We start from the raw sequence: 16,153 nt of genomic DNA, 5'->3' as shown, positions 1-16,153 counted from the left end.
ATGTACTATTTATCTGCAACTATAGGAAGAAGTGTAATGCACTGGTTACGTTACATATACTCTCTCAGCTGCCTCTTGATCCAAGTTGGCTGCGTCACAGAGCTGCACACTTCAACGATCCATCTCCAGGAGGGCCTGGTGACAGAAAGCCTCGCCTTCGAAGACCTCTCTCGCTTCCTGCTCTCAGAGGAGTTGCGCATCAGAACGAGCATTGACGAGTTCCAAACTGCCACCTCTGTGCCACCGTGGCACGATGACCCACTGACTAAGTTCTTTTCCGCCAGCCGGCTGGGCAGCTACAGCGAGAAGCTCACCAGGGCCGTGGTCGGTTGGGGATACCAAGGCATCCTGCGCACCTTTCCCGATTCCGAGACCTTCGCGGCGTGGTGGCCGATGTCAAGTGACATGAAGGGAGCGTCCGAGGGTGTGTGCAAACTACAGCAGGTTTACGACGTGCCCGTTCGGCAGATGGTCTCGATGCGCTCCAACCTGCTGCCGCCGCCGTCGCCCGACGACCTCAAGGATGTGGCCCGAGGTTGTTTCGTAGAAGGACCATTCGGAAACACGACCGCCTGGTCCACTGCCGCCCTCCGAAAAGTGAGGCAGCGTACGAATATACCGACCCGGCACGAACGCAGGTTTCGGATGGGAATTGCGTCTCTGCTCGCCAACGACGTGCACCGAGCGTCGCTCGAAGTAGACGAGACTGCGTATCCCTTACCGCCCAGAAGCGACATGCTGCATTACAAGTCGGTCTGCGTTCGCTCTGGTGACGTGTGGCCTCTGCATGGGGACCTGGTCTGCCAGTACTCCACAGGTGGTGGCCATCCTCATCTCTTGCTGCAGCCGCTCAAGGTGGAGTTTCTCTCGTACGACCCCCGCATCGTCCTCATACACGACTTCGTGAGCGCGTGGGCGAGCCAAGTCATCCGGAATATGGGCGCCAAGAATCTAGTTCGCGGCACCGTCTACAGTGAAGAGAACCCTTCCGGCATTTCGAGCCCGCTTCGCATTAGCAAGGTAAGAATTGTGTATAGTCAGTGTAGTCTGTAGCATTATATTGTCACGTGGTCGTGGCGTCGACGAAGACAGCAGTGAGCACGTCCGAGAAGAAACTGTTTATTTGGCCGAACTTGTAGCCGGGAAACTGAAAGTCAAACTACAGTAATACACTGATAGAGGCGAACAGAGCGTCGACCGTCGATCAACTGACAAGCGGTGAAGCGCGTCGGCATTTATGCATGTGCCGTAGAATATTCCAGCGTTATCGCTGGTTGTCGCGAAATCTCTAGAACAAGGTCGAATGTTCGCGTCTTGCGCGCAATCTTAACAAAATGATCTACAATCATCGCGAAGCTTCGCGGACAGTGTCGATCGTTGATAACCCTCTTTGCTGGTCAAACCTGAATACATCAAAATAAAACAAGAAGTGGGCGTGGCATTGCCCCCCTCTGAAAAAGCATCGTCCCGATGCTTGTGAAAGAAGAGAAGAGAAAATAAAACAAGTGCATACATAAATAAATTACAATAACAAAAGAAAAAAGAGAGTCCCCAGGTTCGCTAACGCGCAAAAAACGGCTTAAGGCGCACGACATGGACGACTTCAGGTCGTGCGCGGCGTCGCTGGGAGTTCGTAATGCCGTCCGGGATGACCTCGTAGTCAAGAGCGCCGAGACGTCGAAGAACCGTGTACGGCCCGAAGTATCGCCGAAGGAGTTTTTCGCTAAGCCCACGTCGGCGTATCGGCGTCCGGACCCAAACACGGTCGCCGGGCTGGTATTCCACGAAGCGTCGTCGAAGATTGTAGCGACGGATGTCGGTGTACTGCTGGGCCTTGATGCGCAGGCGGGCGAGCTATTGAGCTTCTTCGGCTCGTTGTAAGTAAGCGGCGGCGTCGATGTTTTCTTCGTCGGTGACGTTCGGTAGCATGGCGTCGAGCGTCGTCGCCAGGCTTCTTCCGTAGACCAACTTGTACGGCGTCATCTGCGTTTTTTCTTGGACGGCCGTGTTGTAAGCGAAGGTCACGTACGGAAGGACGGCGTCCCACGTGTTGTGCTCAAAGTCCACGTACATGGGCAGCATATCGGCGATGGTCTTATTTAGACGTTCGGTGAGGCCATTCGTCTACGGGTGGCAGGCGGTGGCGCGGCGGTGGCTCGTCTCGCTGTATTTGAAGATCGCATGAGTTAGGTCCGCAGTAAAGGCGGTGTCTGTTTGTGATGAGGACCTCTGGGCGCCAGGACGCAAGACGATGTTCTCCACGAAGAACTTGCGTACCTCGGCGGCACTGCCTTTGGGCAAGGCCTTTGTCTCGGCGTAGCGGGTGAGGTAGTCAGTTGCTACGACGATCCACTTGTTGCCGGAAGTCGACGTCGGGAACGGCCCCAGTAGGTCCATCCCGTTTTTTTGGAACGGCCGGTGAGCTGGTTCGATTGGCTGCAGAAGTCCCGCTGGCCTAGTCGGCGGTGTCTTCCGTCGCTGGCAATATCGGCAAGTCTTAACGTAGTGGGTGAAGTCGGCAGCAAGGCGTGGCCAGGAGTATTTTTCCTGTATTCTGGCGAGCGTGCGGGAAACATTTAGGTGTCCAGCCGTCGGATCGTCGTGTAGGGCTTGGAGGACTTCTGGTCGCAATGATGATGGCACGACGAGAAGGTAGTCGGTTCGAAGTGGCGAGAAGTTCTTCTTCAGGAGAACACCGTTCCGTAAGAAAAACGACTGCAGTCCTCGCTTGAATACTTTCGGAACAACGGCGGTCTTGCACTCGAGGTACTCCATAAGGCCCCTCAGTTTCGCGTCGGCTCGTTGCTTTTCGGCGAAGTCGTCGGTGCTTATAGCTCCGAGGAAGCAGTCATCGTCGTCGTCTTGCGGCGGCGCGTCGACGGGGGCACGAGACAGGCAGTCGCCGTCAGAGTGTTTTCGTCCGGACTTGTACACGACGGTAATGCCAAATTCTTGAAGCCTCAGACTCCATCGTGAGAGACGACCTGAAGGGTCCTTCAAGTTAGCTAGCCAACAGAAGGCATGATGATCACTGACAACATTGAAGGGCCTGCCATGCAGGTAGGGGCGAAACTTTGACGTAGCCCAGAGGATGGCAAGGCATTCCTTTTCTGTTGTGGAATAGTTGGCTTCTGCCTTGGATAGTGACCGGCTAGCATAACTGATAACCCTTTCAAGCCCGTCAGTCTTTTGCACAAGGACGGCATCGAGTCCTACGCTGCTTGCGTCGGTGTGTATTTCCGTATCGGCGCAATCGTCGATATGCGCAAGTATGGGTGGCGTCTGCAGGCGTCGTTTAAGTTCTTGGAAGGCTTGCACTTGCGCCGTTTCCCGCCTGAATTCCACGTTAGTCTTCGTGAGAAGCGTCAGTGGTTCGGCAATGCGCGAAAAGTTTTTGACGAAGCGTCTGTAATAGGCGCATAAGCCGAGAAATCGGCGCACGGCCTTCTTGTCGGTGGGTGGAGCGAAGTCGATGATGGCAGCTGTTTTTCGCGGGTCTGGGCGCGCTCCAGACTTGCTGATCACATGACCCCGAAACAAGAGCTTGTCCTACGCGAATCGGCACTTTTCTGGCTTCAGGGTTAGTCCAGAGGACATGATTGCTTGAAGTACTGCGTCAAGCCACCGGAGATGCTCGTCGAAGGTCGAGGAAAACACGGCGACGTCGTCCAAATACACAAGTCACGTCTGCCACTTCAATCCGGCCAGTACGGTGTCCATGACGCGCTGGAACGTCGCAGGTGCCAAGCAAAGACTAAAAGGCATGACCTTGAACTCAAAGAGGCCGTCGGGTGTTATAAAAGCGGTGTTTTCTCGGTCTCCTGCCAATAGCCGCTCTTGAGGTCCATTGACGAAAAGTACGTGGCGTTGTGAAGCCGATCCAGGGTGTCGTCTATCCGTGGGAGGAGGTACACGTCCTTCTTCGTGATTTTGTTCAGGCGCCGATAATCAATGCAAAAGCGCAGTGTCCCGTCCTTCTTCACTAACGCCAAGGGAGACGCTCACGGACTCTTGGACGGTTGGATGATGTTGTCGCGTAGCATCTCGTCGACTTGTTTCTTTATCCCGTCGCGCTCTCGAGTCGAAGCTCTGTAGGCGCTCTGACAGAGTGGTCGAGAATTTTCCTCTGTTATAATGCGGTGCTTAGCAAGGGGCGTTTGTCGGACCCGCAGTGACAACGAGAAACAGTCCTTGTATTGCAGGAGCAGGGTTTTGAGCTGGTCTTGCTTGATATTCGGAAGGCTCGGGTTCACGTCAAAATCCGGTTCGGGACCTCTATTCGTCGAAGTAGGTTCGGCAGCATCGAAGAGGGCGAACGCATCGCTGGCGGCTACACATTCGTCGACTTAGGCAACCGTCGTACCAATGTTGAGGTGCCTGTATTCGTGGCTGAAGTTTGTCAGCTCTACCTTTGCTTTACCGTCACGCAGCTCGGCTATACCTCGTGCGACGCAAATTTGACGGTTCAGGAGTAGGTGCTGATCGCCCTCGATGACGCCTTCAAGGTTCGCAGGTTTTTCGGTGCCGACGGAAATAATGCCGCTGGAGCGCGGCGGAACGGTCACCTGCTCTTCTATGACATTCAACGCATGGTTCCCTGGCGTCGCGTGGGGCGGGAGCGCTTTGTCTGACGTTAGCGTTATCGACGCAGACCTCAGGTCGATGACGGTGCCGTGGTCACTTAGGAAGTCCATTCCAAGTATCACATCCCTGGAGCAGTTTTGTAGGATTAGAAAGCTCGCGCGATAAGTCCGGTTATTGAAGGTGACTCTCGCCGTGTAGACACCAATCGGCGTTATCAGATGGCCTCCAGCGGTCCGGATCTCGGGGCCTTCCCAAGCAGTCCTAACTTTCTTCAACTTTGCTGCGAACGGCCCACTGATGACGGAATAGTCGGCTCCAGTATCGACGAGAGCGGTGACGTTGTGGCCGTCGATCAGAACGTCGAGGTCGCTAGTCCGCCGTCTTGTGTTGCGGTTACGTCGCGGCGTCGGGTCACGGCTACGTCGGTTTGCGCCGCTGCTTCCGCGTTGCGTCGTCAGGTCTGTTTCCGGTCGCAAAATTTCGTCTTCAGGACGCAAAGTTTCGTCTTCAGTTTCGTCATTCGGCGTGCGGCGGGGGCTCGGTACTTCGTCGTGGCGTCATCGTCGACGGCGGAGGATCTTCACCATTTCGTCGTTCAGCAACCGCACCTACATCGGTTGCTGCCCTTAGTTTTCCGGATACGGGCTAGGCGACCGGCCCCGGCTTGGGCCAGTGTACTGCGGGCGGTGCGGTGACATGTAGCTGCCGGGAGACGGCGATCAGGAAGGTCGTCGTTCTTGCCACTGTATTCCGGTGAGGTAGTCGTCGATGTCGCGAGGCCGTTCCCCTGGCTGCGGGCGCGGCGCGTTGACGGCGAATCCTCGCAGCCCCATCTGTCGGTACTGGCGGTTGTCAGGGGCACGCCAAATGTCGGTCTTTCGGGCTGTGTAGCGTCGGCCTGCAGGCTAGCAGGATGGCGTCGGAGGTGGGGGCGTTGCCTGGCGACCGAACTGCGGCGGCACGGGGCGTTGGTGATTCCGCGGATTGGCGATAGTATGGCGTGCAGCGGCAGCATAGCTCATCGCTTCCGGCTCAGGTTGCGAAGGTGCAGCAACTCCTAGCGAACGCTGAAGTTCCTCGCGAACGACCTCGGCTATGGAATGGACCTGGGGTTGCGATGCAGGAAACATCCTTTGCAGCTCTTCGCGCACGACTGCCCTGATTGTCTCACGTAGGTCGTCGGAGCCCAGCGCATGTGCTTCCCCGTAGTTCGTCGTCGGTATGCGGCGGTTGTACTGCCTAGTGCGGATTTCTAGGGCCTTTTCGATTGTGGTGGCCTCCGAAACGAATTCCGAGACCGTCTTCGACGGGTGTACAGTCCGATGTTCTCATTGGGGAGCTGTACACGGGTCTCGACAAGGGTTTCAGCCCTTTCTTTCCGGAACACGCTCGTGAAGGTCTTCAGAAATCCGGTGCGAAAGAGGTCCCATGATGTTAGCGTGGACTCTCGATTCTCGAACCAGGTCCTTGTGCCATCTTTAAGGGCGAAGTAGACATGGCTTAGCTTCTCGTCGCAGTCCCAGTTGTTGAACGTGGAGACCAAGTCGTATGCCTCCAGCCAGCTTTCTGGATCCTCGCATGGTGATCCGCGGAATGTCGGCGGCTCCCTCGGTTGGTGCATGACGACCGTTGTAGGTGCCACAGCGGCTGTCATTGGGCTTTTGTCTTCTTCGTTGTGATCCTGGTCTTGTCCGGTAGGGGCTCGTATTGGGGGGGTAGTCCTTTCAGTCTGCGGCTGGCTCGACTGTCGCTGATGGTGTCGGTGTCTCCTTCGCGGCGTGGGCTGGGTTCACGGCTTGACGGGGGCGTCCGGAACATGAACGAGCAGCACCTCCACCAGATGTCACGTGGTCGTGACGTCGACGAAGACAGCACTCACCACGTCAGAGATAAAACTGTTTATTTGGCCGAACTTGTAGCCGGGAAACTGAAAGTCAAACTACAGCAATACACTGATAGCGGCGAACAGAGCGTCGACTGTCGACCAACTGACAAGCGGTGAAGCGCGTCGGCATTTATGCATGTGTCATAGAATATTCCAGCGTTATCGCTGGTTGTCGCGAAATCTCTAGAACAAGCTCGAGTGTTAGCGTCTTGCGCGCAATCTTAACAAAATGATCTACAATCATCGCGAGGCTTCTCGAACACTGCTTCGCGGACAGTGTCGATCGTTGATAACCGTCTTTGCTGGTCAAACCCGAATACATCAAAATAAAACAAGAAGTGGGCGTGGCAATATGATTATGAGGTCTGTACGGTGACCGACCATTTGTCTGTTTCCATTGCCAATAGTAATTTCTAAACAGCGAAGCTGTTTAGGAAATTGTTCCTTCCCCGACGAACTAAAAAAAAGTCACAGTTTCCCCGCAAGGGCGAAGAAATGAATGCGATAGCAATAGATTGGAATGTAACGCGAAGAACGGAAAGCAGCTCCAAATTTCCAGCGCGCTGCTACCCACAGGACGCACGAAAAGTACGCACACAGGTCGAGCGCGAACTATCATGCGTCACAGCGCGACACTTGAACCGCACTGCTCAAACATAAAGCAGGACGCACGAAACGAACGAACAGCTACACACAGGACGAGCGCGAACTAACTGTCCCAGTTGTTACTCATTTCTGTTTCAATATATAGCGCTCTCCTTTCGCAAACGCGGCCGCTGCAGCGAGCGAAGTGACCTTCGTACGCTCTGTGACTTCAGCGCGGACATCGCGGGGAAAGCACAAGACATACAACCCCCCGCTCCCCCCTCCGCCAGCCGGCCCCTTCTTTCCTCGAGAGATAAGCGTACGAAGGCGACCACGCCCTTTATGGCGAAGAGCAACGGCGTTGGCAGGAACGGGGCGACGATCTTTAAAGCGGGCCACGCGTGCACATCACGCCATCTATGTGGTACCTAAGAAAGCATGCTGATGTAAGTGGTGTACACAAATAGCTCGCCGTTAACAGGCTGAAAGATGGTGCTGTTGGTGGCCTAACCGTCTAACGCTGCGCGCTGGAAAGCGGGAGGTCGCTCCTTGGATTCCGCTCGTCGGAAAGTTTTTTTAATTATTTTTCTTTGTGGCTTTTATATATATATATATATATATATATATATATATATATATATATATATATATATATATATATATATATATATATATACATATACGGTGCATGACGGCGGCGACGGCGACGGCAAAAATCAGCCAAGACTGTCCATATATAATTGCTATCGCAATAAAACAGAGGCTTCTCAGAGGAGGCTTCTCACTCTTGGGGGCATACTGCCAGCATAGGTGGTCTTGTTTTCAACAAGACCACCTATGCTGGCAGTATGCCCCCAGGAGTGAGAAGCCTCTGCTGAGCTACAAGTCATGTCACTCCAAACTTGTAAAAAACGCCGTGGTCTCGGGCTGCCTAGGAGTGGCAGTAATGAAGTCTTGTGCTCACAAGATGAGTACTGGTCTAGAGACCCAGGTACGTCGCTGCAAGGAAGCCGGTTTCAAAGACTCGGTTCTTGTAGAATGTGTGAGTATATTAATGAGAACAGTGAAACCGTCGAAACGCGACCTGCAGAAGCGCAGTAATATGGATGACCGTGATCGAAAGGTAGCCGTAACGCCTTACGTGCATTCTCTTTCCCATAAGTTTCGGAAAGTAGGCGCCAGGTATGGTGTTAATGGGCTCTTCTCTGCTCCTAATAAAGTGGGCAAGGTGGGAGCCGCAGTTGAAAGGAAGATAGAGGCATCGGGAAGAAGCTCAGGCTGCCTAATAAAACATGTTAACAAGTTTGTTCCGTGCGAAATTGTTGTTGAGTACCAGATACCCTTGTCACGCGGCCGTACATACATAGGGCAAACAGGACGGTGCACTCATGTGAGGCTTCTTGAGCACAAGAATTCATTACCAAAGAAAGTAACTAACTTGTCCAAGCACTGTCCTGAGTGTCACTGTGTACCGTTACACTACAGAAGTAGCTGAGGCATTTCACATATCAAGGAAGCAATTGAATTGCGTTAGCCAACCTTCCCTGGCGTTATCTTCGAAGGAAATGTGCCTGTTAACCAGGGGTGACTAGGCGGCTCACACGTCGCTTTACCTTATGGTTTGACAAGTGATTTATCTTTCACAATGAGCATGCGCGCTCGCCTTGAAAAGTACGTGTTGTTTTTCATTAAACCAGTTGTAAGTTCAGCGCCGTGTGTGTCTCTTCTTCCTTCGTCTTGTGTTCAAGTGAGCGCTGTTTTACATTTCTGCATCACCTAGCTAAGGCTTAGAAACAGCCTAGAAACAACCAGATTAGCCTTCCGAATTGTCCAGTTTCAGTTTCGCTGTTTCAAGCCTTGCACGGCTTAGTGCAAGCTTAGGCAATTTTTTTTGTAACTGAGAAGGCACCGGAAGGAGCTCCCTGCGGCCCTTCTGTGTGACGCTTCGACTCTGAAGCGCCACTTGTAAAGCTACCGCCTCCACCAAGGCTCCTTTGCAGCAGCGACAGCGGGATGGTCACGTACTGAAGTGAATTTTGTCTTTCGTGCAGATACCGTACCGTGCCCTTCCAGCGCAATTACCGGCACGTGTAGGGCGTTCTACCGCCGTGAGGAGGAGCTAACATAGGCCTTGACTGATCAAATTCATCGTTCCTCCCGATCTGTCAACCCGTTGAGGGCAGCCTGACGACACCGGAAGGGGCTTCCTGCGGCCCTACTGTGTGACGCTTCGGCTCTGAAGTGCCACTTGTAAAGCTACCGCCTCCACCAAGGCTCCTTTGCAGCAGCCACAGCGGGATGGTCACGTACTGAAGTGAATTCTGTCTTTCGTGCAGATACCGTATCGTGCCCTTCCAGCGCAATTACCGGCACGTGTAGGGCATTCTGCCACCGTGAGGATGAGCTTGTAGCGTGCTCGCCCCAAGGAGGAGCGAAAAGCAACGTGCTACACTCCTTGAAGTCTGGGCAAGAACTACTTGATTTTCTAAGAAAAACAGGCTTCGAAAGCGACAACACAAAAGGGAAGTGGCTGCGTATCTCCCGCGGCACGCCGGAGATAACGTGAGGCATGTTGGCCGCGTATGCGCCGTGCACCTCTGTGTAAGAATTGGTATGCGTACACAAATAAAAATTATCACGATCACCGGCGTCAGCGTCCGCTACCAGGGCACCCCCCCTAGACCACGGAGCAAGGGAAAAAACAAGCAAAAGTGCGAGTTAGTCCATGAGGTGAGGCGGTTTCACGCGGTCGAGAGAAACAATGTCCTCTCTGTCGCGAACACGAATGGTCACAGTTTTGTGCGACCGCGACAGCAGACGGAAGGGTCCGTCGTACGCAGGAGTCAACGGCGCTTTCACTGTGTCCCGGCGCACGGACACATGGGTTGCCGCATTCATGTCTGGGAACGAAAATACTCTTTGGTTGCGGCTGACGCGTGGCGTGTTGGGTTGCAGGTGCTTCAACCAGGAATGTAGCCTTTCCATATGTTCTGAAGATGTCGGCGCAGGGCTTGGTTTCTCACCAAAGAATTCTCCCGGAAGTCGGATGGTAGAGCCGTACAGCATTTCTGCTGCACTGAATCCGAGGTCTTCTTTTATCGCGATACGCAGGCCCAGAAGAACGAGAGGGAGCTTCTCCACCCAGTGCTCTCTATCCAATTTGCCTGTTAAAGTTGCCTTCAGTTGACGGTATAGAGGCTCCACCAACAAAGATTCAATGGGGGCTAGTTGGTACTGCATCGTCCTTGTTCTGCGCTAGAAATGGAACAGGGGGACGACACGGGAACACAGACGTGCGCAAACTTTCAAACAGTTGAAAGTTTGCGCACGTCTGTGTTCCCGTGTCGTCCCCCTGTTCCATTTCTAGCGCAGAACAAGAACGAGGCTCCACCATTCCATTGCTCGCTGGGTGGTAAGCCGTGGTGTACTGGAGCCGTGTTCCCAGGAGCCTTGCCAACGCAGAAAATAGGTTGCTCTGGAATTGTCGTCCACGGTAGGTCGTTATGCGCAGTGGGCAGCCATAGCGTGAAACCCATGTGGCCACAAAGGCCTGTGCGACGGTCCCGGCTGCGATGTCCAGAATCGGCGTCGCCTCAGGCCACCGTGAATAGCGGTCGAGACATGTGAACAGGTATCTGTAACCCTGGGAAGGAGGAAGAGGTCCTACCAAGTCCAAGTGGACGTGGTCGAAACGACACTCTGGTGGCCGAAATCCTTGGAGTGCTGTACGCGTGTGTCGAGTCACCTTGACTGCTTGACATGCTCGGCACGTCTTCGCCCAGCGTCGAACGTCGGCCTTAATGCCTGGCCACACAAAGCGGTCCGTGACGAGCCTCTGCGTCGCGCGGATTCCTGGGTGGCTGAGTTCATGAAGGCTGTCAAACAATGCACGCCGAAACTGCGGGGACGAAGGGTCTTGGAGATTTCTGCGATGTGTCGCATGTGACCATAGTCGTAGTGTATGGTAGTGGGATCTCTGCGAGCACAAGTGACAGTGGATTCTGCCGCATCACGGTTAGCTTTGGGTCTTCCCGCTGGGCGGCGGCTAATGCCTCAAAGTCGACGGACGCTGAAACGCTGTCGATACGGGAGAGTGCGTCGGCTGCTTGATTTTCGATCCCCGCTATGTAGCGGATGTCCGTCGAAAATTCGGAAATGAAAGAAAGTTTGCGCAGTTCGCTTTCTGAATATGAGGAACTGTTGTTCTTGAACGCATATGTCAGCGGCTTGTGGTCCGTTAAAATGTGGAAAGTGCGACCTTCTAGGAAGAAACGGAAATGCTTTACGGAGCAATAAATTGCCAGCATCTCTCTTCCAAAGGTGCTGTAGCGCACTTCCGCCTGTTTCAGCCGTTTCGAAAAGAAACCTATCGGTTTCCAGTCCTTGCCGTCGTATTGTTGCAACACTGATCCCACTGCCGTCGTTTAAGCGTCCACCATGAGCCGCGTTGGCGAGTCGGAAAGCGGGTGCATCAGAAGTGCTACGGAGGCAAGCTGAGTTTTGGCGTCCTGGAAGGCTTTTTCGTGCTCCGCAGACCAGTGAAACTCGGGTGTTTTCTTGGTGTCCCGGCGCAGCAAGTAAGTTAGCGGCTGTAGAATGTGTGCACAGGATGGGATGAAGCGCCTATGGAAGTTGATCAGCCCGAGAAACTCGCGCAACTTGCGGAAAGAGGTAGGCGCGGGAAATTCCCTAACTGCTTGTACCCGTGATTAGAGCGGCAAGATGCCTTGCGGGGTGATTCGATGACCTAGGAAATCTAGTGCTTCAACACCAAATATGCACTTCTGGGGCTTCAAAACCAGACCGTGTTCGTCAAGACGCTTGAAGAGGAGCGGCAGGTGATTTTCGTGCTCTTCCGGCGTTTTGCTGGCGACCAAAATGTCGTCTAAGTAGACGAAGACAAAGCAGTCCGCGAGTGACCTCATTTATGAAATGCTGGAACGTTTAAGCCGCATTCTTCAGTCCGTACGGAATACGAACAAATTCAAAGAGGCCGAAAGGTGTTGTCACGGCCGTCTTTGGGATGTGCTTGGTTCTACTGGAATCTGGTGATAAGCGGCCATCAGATCCAGCTTAGTGAAGATGGTCGTTCCCTCGAGGCGAGCGCTGAAATCATGGATGTGGGGGAGAGGATATTGGTCTGCCGTTGTCGCAGCATTGAGTGCCTGATAATCACCGCAAGGCCGCCAGTCACCAGGCTCTTGTTTTGGCACCATGTGCAGTGCAGAAGACCAGTTGCTGGAAGAAGGTCAGAATAATGCCGAGCTGGAGCATGTGGTCGAACTCACGACGGGCGACCTCGTTTCTTTGTCCAGCGAACCTCCTAGGTCTAGCGGTGACGCGCGGTCCGGTGGGGACAATGTGATGCGTCACTTTGTGCTTGATTGGCAGTTCGGTGTTCCGAGGTTTGGTGATTTCAGGGAATTCAGCCAGAATCTTTTGAAAGTTTAACTCTGGGTTGAAAGTGCAAATGCCGCATCAGGACAGGTCAGACTTGAGTCCGACAACAGCGAGCGAAGTGACGTTGTCCTTCGCTCGCTGTTGGCTTAGAAAGTGGCTCAGAATGTCCGCTCCCGGGATGGCAATTCTGACGTCGGCCACAACGAAGAGCCATCGATATGTGCGCCTGAGTCTGATGTCTATCGTCATTGACTGAACTCCATATGATGCAATAGCAATATTATTGACTGCAATTTGGCTGGAAATGAACTTGCCGCATCGGCGATGTTGACCTGTTGCTGGTAGGATAGATAGCTCAGCTCCGGTATCGACAAGGAGGCGTGTGCCGGTGATGCGGTCGACAACGAAGAAGAGGCGGCTTGAGCGATAGCCCGTGTCGCATTCCGCCGTTAGCGACTGGCCGGTGCGTTTCCCGTCCACGAGCATGGTTGGGTGCAGCGAGTGGCTTGCTCTCTGAAACGGCGGTGGTACCAGCAGACGCTCTGCTCTGCCTCGCTTGAGTGGCCGCGGTGCTGTGGGCTTCGAGCACGGGACGACGAATGATGCCGTGCAGGATGGTGTTTGTTGAACAGGGCGAGGTTTTCCACTGCTGCAGCCAGTCGGTCAACTCTGTCCTCTAAGCGACCTAACCGGCCTGCATGTTCGGACATTCCCGCTGCAGCAATAGGCATTTTTGATAGCTCGGTGCAGTCGGTGATGCGGTCGGCGAGTTGAGCCAGACGCTCGAGAGCCACGTCGTCCGAGCCAGCGAGTATCATCCGTGTTGACTGTGGCAGTCTCTGCAAAAACAACTTGCCAAGCAATGGCTGTTGATGCTCCTCTGACGCTTGTTGGCCCAGCAGCTGACGCATTCGGTGTAGGAGTTTCGAGGGACGCTTGTCACCGAGCTCTTCATGAGACAGGAGTTGTTGCTGCCTGCTATGTTCGGACACTTCAAGACGTTTCAGGACGGTGCTTTTTAGTTCTTCGTAGGCCTTCGATGGAGGGGAGGCGAGCACATCGTCTATGGCGTCAGCGATGTCAGATGGCAGTGCTGCAACGACGTGGAGGTATTTCGACTCCTGCGATGTGATGCGTCGAAGCCGGAAGCGGGCCTCGACTTGGCTGAACCACACCCTGGGGTTTTTGGGCCAGAAATGAGGAAGCGTTTGAGGCGTTTGTTGTGGATGAGCTTGAAGTGCCTTCCTCGTCTGACCTGGCTGCTGTTTTTCCAAACGTAGCGGGTCACCGCTTTGTAGCATACTCGCCCCCAAGGAGGAGCGAAATGCAAAGTCCTGCACTCCTTGAAGTCTGGGCAAGAACTACTTTATTTTCCAAGAAAAACAGGCTTCGAAAGCGACAACACAAAAGGGGCGTGGCTGCGTATCTCCCGCGGCACGCCGGAGATAACGTGAGGCATGTTGGCCGCGTATGCGCCGTGCGCCTCTGTGTAAGAATTGGTTTGCGCAAACAAATAAAAATTATCACGATCACCGGCGTCAGCGTCCGCTACAGGCTAACATAGGCCTTGAATGATCAAATTCATCGTTCCTGCCGATCTGTCAACCCATTGAGGGCAGCCTGACGACACCGGAAGGGGCTTCCTGCGGCCCTACTGTGTGACTCTTCGGCTCTGAAGTGCCACTCAAAGCTACCGCCTCCACCAAGGCTACATTGCAGCAGCGACAGCGGGATGGTCACGTACTGAAGTGAATTCTGTCTTTCGTGCAGATACCGTATCGTGCCGTTCCAGCGCGATTACCGGCATGTGTAGGGCATTCTGCCGCCGTGAAGAGGAGCTAACATAGGCGTTGACTGATCAAATTCATCGTTCCTGCCGATCTATCATCCCGTTGAGGGCAGGCTGAAGTGGCACTGATAAAGCTACCGCCTCCACCAAGGCTCCATTGCAGCAGCGACAGCGGGATGGTCACGTACTGAAGTGAATTCTGTCTTTCGTGCAAGTTAGTAGTTCAGTAATCTAAGGTGACCCTCTTGTTCAATTCGCTGTTGCTGCTGCTGCCGAAGTACTGCTTTTTTGCAATTTATAGTGAGACGGAAACTTGTTAAGCGATGCCGACGTGTGCCGACCTTGCGAAGGGCGTTGATGCAATTGAAGCGAACTTGAGCAACGAAACTGACCGTCTGGCTCATGCTGTGTTTGGTAAAGTTTTGCTGAGATTGCAACCTTCAGGAATTGATGTTAAGGGGCTCAAAAGCGAAATTGACGATTTAAAACAGAGCAAGGAAACCCTTAATGGCATTGTTGAGACACTGCGCTCAGAAAAAAAGCGGCACTCGCCGCCGATAACAAAAAACTGTTGAACGAAACCGACTTACTCTCAAAAAAGGTTCAAGAACTTGAGCAGTACTCCAGAATCAACAATGTAGAAATCAAGGGCATTCCCTGCACGCAAGGGAAAGGCTGTAGCGATTTTACAAAATGTTTGCAATACTGTAGGTTGCTCCCTTGTGCTCTCTGACCTTGATATTGAGCACCGTGTCCAACGAAAGTAAAGGAAAAAAGAATGTTATTGCCAGGTTTTGCTCACGCTCGAAGAAAAATGAATTCATTTCTAAGGCACGTAAAGCTGAGGTGTGTCTTGGCGATCTTGGTATCTCTTCCGCAATCAACAGCCCTGTGCACGTGAATGACCGCCTAACGCCAACGAATAAATCATTATTCACCAAGGGTCTAACTCCAAAGAAAGTCAATGACTAGAAATTCTTATGGACAGAGAATTGTGCATTTAAAGGCAGGAAAACTGCCGACAGTCAGGTTTATGGCATTGCTAAAAAATCTGACCTCTCTTTTATAAAGTAGATATCCCTCTTTTTTGTTGTTGTTTAAGCATACGCTGTTGTTTTTTCGCCATCGCTGTATCTGATTCGCCATGTCAGTGCACCTAAACACTTCGAAGTTTCATCAATTTCTTTGTAATAGCTCATTTTCGCTCATTCATATCAATGCGCGTCGTATGCGTAAACATTATGACGACCATTCAAACTCTTCTCTCTACAATCACAAAGCAGTTTCCTACTAAAAAGACAGGGCGTGCAAACACGGACACAAGAAAGAAGCCAGGACACCACAAACGGCGTTTGTGGTGTCCTGACTTCTTTCTTGTGTCCGTGTTTGCACGCCCTGTCTTTTTAGAATGAATACTTACCAACTAGCTCAGCTCTCTGTTGTTCTAAGCAGTTTCCTACACTTGTATCACCGAAACTTGGCTTTGTGAAGCTGTTAAAAACCCTTTCGGCTTCCCCAACTACTCATCTGAATACGCAGACAGACCATCAAGCACACATGGTAAAGCAGCCATCTATGTATTATCAAACCTGGCGTTCAAACGACGGCATGACCTTGCACTAAATTTACCTAACTGTGAAGCCGTATGGGTAGAATTGGATCATTTGTTGCTCAACATCGACAATAAAAATTTTATTTGGGGTTGTACTTATCGTTCGCCCTCTACCTCAATTACTGATTTACGCAGCACCTTAGACTATGTGCTTAAATCATTGTCATCAGAAAATAAAAATGTAGTTATCGTTGGTGACATGAATGTCAACCTGCTTGATACCTCGTCCGATAACTTCACGACATATTCTAGCTGCTATCACAGTTACGGTTACGAATGCCTAATTGCTCAAGCTACA

The 16,153-nt window shown here is 52.7% G+C and overlaps 1 protein-coding gene across 1 annotated transcript; it reads right to left on the bottom strand.

Moving 5' to 3' along the window:
• Positions 1-12,903: 12,903 nt before the first annotated feature.
• LOC119394745 (uncharacterized) lies at positions 12,904-13,755 on the bottom strand. Its single transcript, XM_037662054.1, has one exon. It carries the CDS (start codon positions 13,753-13,755, stop codon positions 12,904-12,906), a length of 852 nt encoding a protein of 283 aa, XP_037517982.1.
• Between the last annotated feature and the right edge of the window lie 2,398 nt (positions 13,756-16,153).

This window comes from Rhipicephalus sanguineus, chromosome 1 (genome assembly GCF_013339695.2).
Source record: "Rhipicephalus sanguineus isolate Rsan-2018 chromosome 1, BIME_Rsan_1.4, whole genome shotgun sequence".
Classification (NCBI taxonomy): domain Eukaryota; kingdom Metazoa; phylum Arthropoda; class Arachnida; order Ixodida; family Ixodidae; genus Rhipicephalus; species Rhipicephalus sanguineus.
This window is presented reverse-complemented; position numbering and strand designations above follow the sequence as displayed.

Coding starts and splice junctions, on each gene's coding strand:
- LOC119394745 (XM_037662054.1), bottom strand. CDS start 13,755: ATGCTACAAAGCGGTGACCCGCTACGTTTGGAAAAACAGCAGCCAGGT.